Source organism: Colletotrichum orchidophilum (assembly GCF_001831195.1).
Source record: "Colletotrichum orchidophilum strain IMI 309357 chromosome Unknown Scaffold_303.1, whole genome shotgun sequence".
Lineage (NCBI taxonomy): Eukaryota > Fungi > Ascomycota > Sordariomycetes > Glomerellales > Glomerellaceae > Colletotrichum > Colletotrichum orchidophilum.
In genome coordinates this window covers 231-5975 of record NW_019173259.1, presented here as the reverse complement: position 1 = coordinate 5975, position 5745 = coordinate 231, and the positions used below count along the sequence as shown (strand labels likewise).

The 5745-nt window shown below is 56.2% G+C and overlaps 2 protein-coding genes across 2 annotated transcripts; one reads left to right on the top strand and one right to left on the bottom strand.

Moving 5' to 3' along the window:
- Positions 1–1540: 1540 nt before the first annotated feature.
- Positions 1541–2980, top strand: CORC01_14465 (uncharacterized protein; the record flags this gene model as incomplete). The annotated part of the gene is made up of 2 exons (XM_022626075.1): positions 1541–1951; positions 2324–2980. The coding sequence occupies 2 exons, from the start codon at positions 1541–1543 to the stop codon at positions 2978–2980; spliced, it is 1068 nt and encodes a 355-aa protein (XP_022467417.1).
- Positions 2981–3246: 266 nt separating this feature from the next.
- CORC01_14464 (flavoprotein) lies at positions 3247–5046 on the bottom strand (the record flags this gene model as incomplete). The annotated part of the gene is made up of 1 exon (XM_022626074.1): positions 3247–5046. The coding sequence occupies one exon, from the start codon at positions 5044–5046 to the stop codon at positions 3247–3249; it is 1800 nt and encodes a 599-aa protein (XP_022467416.1).
- Between the last annotated feature and the right edge of the window lie 699 nt (positions 5047–5745).

Sequence of the window (5745 nt, the reverse complement as noted above, 5' to 3'; positions counted from 1 at the left end):
TCATCCACACGCCGGCTCTCCTCTTGCCTTGCTTCTCATTCTCACAGCCTGCTTGACCCCAACCTCGCAAACACAAGTGGTATTCATTCGCCCAGGGATGCCAAGCCCCAACTTAAAAGTAACCTCAAGCCACCCTCAACTTTACGAGGGTTCGGCTGAGACTAGCGAACGCCTCTATGGGGGATCCCGTCTCCGCCATTCGTCCAAGCTGCCAAATTTGACTCAGCCGCACTGCGCCGGCCGCGATTAGAGGCACAACAATCTGGCAGTTTTTGACGAGGCCCCCCCAACTTGTGGACATGTCCGCTTGATAGCTTTGATAGCCACATAGCACCTCTGGGCGGACAATCTCGTATCCGAGTCAAAGTAAGCATTCGGGATGTCTGGACGATCTGGACCTTAAATCAGCCTTAGCCTGAGACCTTTATCTCGCTTGCTTGCAGGAGCTAGTACGCTAGAGAAACAACGTTAAACGAGCGTGACGAGCTGAGGTCACTAGTCTAGGCTGACAGGAATGCGGGGACGTGAGGGGAGGTGGAATAGGCAGACTCGGACTCAGGAATCATGCCTTGCGGTGGCAGGTGATGTCAGCCAGACTGAAAACTCCAAGTGAATATCAGTCAACCTCGATCATTTCTGATCCTCCGGATCGCCTCTGTGGAGACCGGCCAACTGCAGCCCGTCCTCCGGTGCCCCGCAACGGAGCCATCACACCCGGAACCCCTCCCCCATTTTCTCATTTTCCTTCATCGCCCTGAACGCCTTGAGCTGCTAATCAGGACCAAAGAAAAACGCCTCTAGTGTTTACTCTCATTTAACTATGTGAAAACGGAGCATGTCAAAAATCTGCAAGCGTGATAAACCCTGCAAGTCTAATTCATCCGCTGCCGTCCACGCTCCAGTCCTTTCCCACAAGTCTCTTCTGTACTCTGCTAGATCACTGGCCGTTACGTCTCAAAATAAGAAGAAGAAAAAAAAGAAAGACTTCAGTCCCTGTACAGAGTGTAAAACAGCTCACCAGTCAGGAAACAACCCTCCTCGTCTACCAAGGGTTCAGAAGGGCAGCAGCGCGCTAGCGACGCCCGTCGTGTTGTTCATCCCGCCCAATCTGTTTGAGGCACACGGTAGACCTGTAGCGTTTTGTCTAGACAAGGGAGCGACAAGCGATGGCAAGGGCAGGGGTTCGGAGCTTGTATTCAGCTCTAAATATCTTGTGCTCAGCCTGATCAACGGCTTTGTACTAGTGACTGACTATCTTGGACCAGACTCGACGCGACTCGACTCGACTCGACTCACTCCAGCCGCAGAGATTTCATGTTAGTCTACGCCCGCCTTACAATGCCAGTCATTCTTTCTTGAACTCGATCCAGCCAAGAATTACTTATACTACGAGCTAAGTCTCTTCAGTATCAATCAACCCTCGATCGGTTCCCTCTCTCTTTCGCTACCCAAAAAGCCTTTGAGCTTCAGGCGACCCTTATACCTCATACACAGATCATCACCATCAAATCAAAGAGCACCAACCATAACTCCCATCACAATGCTCCCCAAACCCATCCTCATAGTCCTCTCCGCCCTCGCCTCCCTCCCAAACCCAACCCACGCCGCCGACGACACCTCCCAAAAACCCCAAAACTACGACGCCCCATCCTCCCTCTCAATCACACCCTCTTACCTCTTCCCCGGCACGGGCGGCTCCGCAATCCCCCTCCTCAACCTCGGCGCGGCGGCGGCCGCAGCCTCCTGCTCCACCCTCGAGAAGCCCTGCGACAACGGCTGCATGCCCAGCACGGGATCCTGCTGCAACACCGGCACAGGCGGGTACTGCGAGCTCGGGAAATACTGCGTCTCGGGCGGGTGCTGCCAGAACGGCAAGACGTGTTCTGGAGCGCCGCAGGGGTGTAGTGCCGGTAAAGTGCTTTGCAACGGGCTATGTATCCCTTCTGGCAAGGTGTGTTGCTCGAGTGGGGGGTACTGCGATCCCGGGGAGACGTGTACTTCTGATGGGTTCTGTTCCAACTCCGGCGGTAGCGGCGGAGGGGGAGGGGGAGGGACTTCGTGCGGAACCGGGCAGACGTTGTGCGGGACCGGATGTATGCCTTCGGGACAGGTGTGTTGTCAGACGTATTACTGTCCCACCGGTGAGACGTGCGTGGGCAATAAGCAGTGTAATAAAGGAGGAGGTGGAGGAGGAGGTGGTGGTGGAGGGAGTCAATGTGCGGCTGGGCAGACACCGTGTGGTACTGGGTGTATGCCTTCTGGGGAAGTCTGCTGCCAGAGCTATTACTGTAACACCGGGGAGACATGCTTGGGAGACAAGAAGTGTGATAAAGGGGGAAGCGGTGGTGGCGGCGGCGGAGGAAGCCAGTGCGCAGCCGGTGAGACTCCCTGCGGGACGGGATGTATGCCGGCGGGTGAAGTCTGCTGCGACACATATTATTGCAACGCTGGGGAGACGTGTCTGGGGAACAAAAAATGCGACAAGGGCGGCGGTGGCGGAGGAGGCGGAGGTGGAGGAGGTGGAGGAAGCCAGTGCGCGAGCGGCGAGACTCCCTGCGGGACGGGATGTATGCCCGCCGGCAACGTGTGCTGCGAGACGTACTTTTGCAACACCGGCCTGACCTGTGTCGGGGACAAGAAATGCCAGGACCCCAACAGCGGCGGCGGCGGCGGAGGAGGTGGAGGCGGAGGAGACGATACCAGCGCAACGTCTAGTTTGCTCGCGACGCTTCCTTCCATCGACGGTGCGACGACGTCTCTGGGAGACTTTCCTCAGCCTACACAGACGTTGGGTGGCGGTGATGATGGACCAACGTCGGCGTCTGGCTCTTCTTCGCCGACAGCGACGAGGCCGGGGACTACAACGACTAGCCCGGCACCGGCGTCGACATCCTCCCGAGCTGCAGCATTCATGGGACGGTACGTCGATGGCTCCGTCTTGGTCGCGGGCCTGCTCGTCGCAGCGCCGCTGGTGATCTGAGAATAGGTTGGTGACAGTGTATATATATCAGGATTGGGCGAAACGCCGAATGAGTAATGCAAGTATGAATGAGGTATTATAGAGATTAATCTATAATCTGAATAAGATCACACCCCCATAATCGTGTGTCGCTCCCTAACGCCGAGACAATCTCCCCAAACGCCAAACTTTTTTTCGAGCCCATGTTGATGCAAGAAATGTCCAGGCGCCATTTGTAGTGCTACCCAAGCAATGCTGCCTACGCCCGTAAATGTGTCATGATAGTCCTACAGATATTTGGGCCTCATCCACTCAACGTTGCGAAGACCCAGGTTGAGCCCGTTACTAGCCCACCACTTCCGCACCAGCTCTTGGTCGCCGATGCTGTCCTCCAGTGCCTCTTCGATATCGCAGGTTCGGTATTCAACGCGATGTTTCCGCCCCTCCATCCCTTCAAGCTCGCCATATGCGAACTTGCGCCACCACTCCAAAACCCCAATGTGCTGGTGGATCGTCGGTTGAACAAGGACTTCGCCATCGAAAGCAAGCTTGTCGTCGCCCTTGAGCTTCCTCCAGAGTTCAAGGACCCCGACCTGGCCCCACCGCGAAGCCATCTTTGCCACAGCATCACCATTAGCTACAGGAATGCCAGAGGCCACCCACCAGCGGATGACATCAACCTGGCCGTGCTGGGCGGCCCACAACAACGATTTCCCAGGTCTGAGCACGATATTCTCATCCTGAGCGGCGGCATCGCGCCACCATTCGAGTACGAGAAGATGCCCCTTTCCACTGGCCTGCTCGAGAGCTGCTTCGGTGAAGCGGAGGGGCAAGCCGGAGCGACGCCACCACCAGTCGAGAACCTGGATATACCCGTTCTTGGATGCGCCGTCAAGGACTTCGGCATCATAGCACTGCTGGTGACGGCCACGGAAATATCGACTCTCCTTCCAATAGTCGAGGACGTCGGGGCGGCCAAAGTATGCCGACGCCTTGGTCGCGAGGACCTTGCCGTCAAAGGCCTGGAAGAGGTCAGGGCGGTTGGCCTCCATCCAGGCCAAGACTTCAATGAGCGAAAAGCGGATTAGAAGTTTAATAACAAGAGCCGGGAGTTCGTGGAAGGTGGGCGGTGATTGAAGCAGCTTCTTGCAAATGGATGTCGAGTCGCATGTAAGTACGAGCCACTCCAGCTCGTGTTCGTAGACCTTGAGCAGATCGTTGGCGTTCCTGGGCTGTAACTTCCAGGGATGTGGCATGGGTAGGTTGGTGAAAATCCCCAAAGCCTGTGCGAGCTCCCAGTCACCAGCAAAGTCGAGGATAATAGTCCAAATCTCGGGCGGCAAGTTGGAATAGACTCGCGGATCACCCGAGGCGAGATAGCCGAGGTGGGTGACAACGTCAACATCCCGACCCAGGCCAAGCAAGTCCGCTTGGTTTTTGATAATACCCAACACGTCATTGAAGCCGTTCCAGTTGACGATTCGCTTGGGGTGTTTGTGGGAGCTGTCGTAGTGCCAGAGTATAGGTGGCATAGCTCTTACCCAAGGCCATTTGCTATTGATTTTGTTCAACTGCCTTTTTGTGACTGGGTTCTCCCACATGTGCGTGCTCATTCCAGGGACGAGGAGCACCTTTTTCGCCGTATCCCAGCCGCGCAGGACTTCGAGAAGGAAAGTATCCGCGATCCCCACCATCATCTTGGCGATGGTGTCGGCGTCAATCGGGGCGAGAACGAGGAGATCGGCCCACTCGACTAGCTCGAATGCCTGCTGGCGGTAGAATTCGATGTCGTCAACGTCTGCTTCGGAGCCGGCGCGCGATGGACCTAGCGGCAGGGTCATGGATCGGTTCTGCAAGGTGATGACAGTTTGGCTTAGGCGGGGCACAGCATCGTCGACGATGGCGCGCATCTCAATGGCCGAACTCTTGGAGAGACGGACGACGAGAGCCTGTGCCCATGATATATCTCGGGGACCATTGGCAGCCACTAGCAGATGAAGTTTTCGGTCGCGCGGCTTGAAGTGGAGGGACGAGGACGAGGAGGCGCTCCTCGTTATACGGAGCGGTAAGGGGTCGGGGGGATCCATCGTGTCATGCTTTGGTGGCTATATTCGGGACGTATCGTGGTGATCGAGGCCTTTTCGTCGGCAGCCGGGCCGTAAAGGACTTTTCGGGTCGATCGACGGCGGACAAGAGTCGTCGGGCAACGGGCGCCGTCGTAGGAGTTCGGTCCGTGTTTTACCACCTTACGAAGAGATTGCGATCGGAGGTAGACTTTGATTTGATAAGGTTCAAGGATCGAGTTTGGGCGCAAGGAGAAATGCGCAGCAGTAAATCTTTGCCGTGCGCCGGTGAAGAAGGGCAAAGGTCGTGTCGTTCTTTGATCGACGGTCGTTGATAACAGGTCTCTCTGCTCAAGGACGGGAGTGGTTTAGCGGGTTTGAGATTTATCGGCGGTTGGTGGTGTGTTGTCAGTGACAGCGTTTGCGGTGTATGCAACGTCGCGTTGGGTAGGTCTGCAGTAGTGGTGTCTAGCGATTATCCGGGGTCCGTACGGTTCACGTTAGGTCGTGGATTAAACTAGGCGGGATGCGTGTGCAGGTATCCGATCCGCAGCGCAGCGCAACGAAAGGTAGCGTGAGGTTGCTGGCAAGTTAGACGATCGAATAGGCAGGATTCTGAGTTGTGGATGGCGGGCGGGAAGAAATGGACATGGATAGGTCGCAAGATGTGGCATCACCATGACATGGGTGCGAATTCCTTAATTCCACTCTCGGGACGAGGTG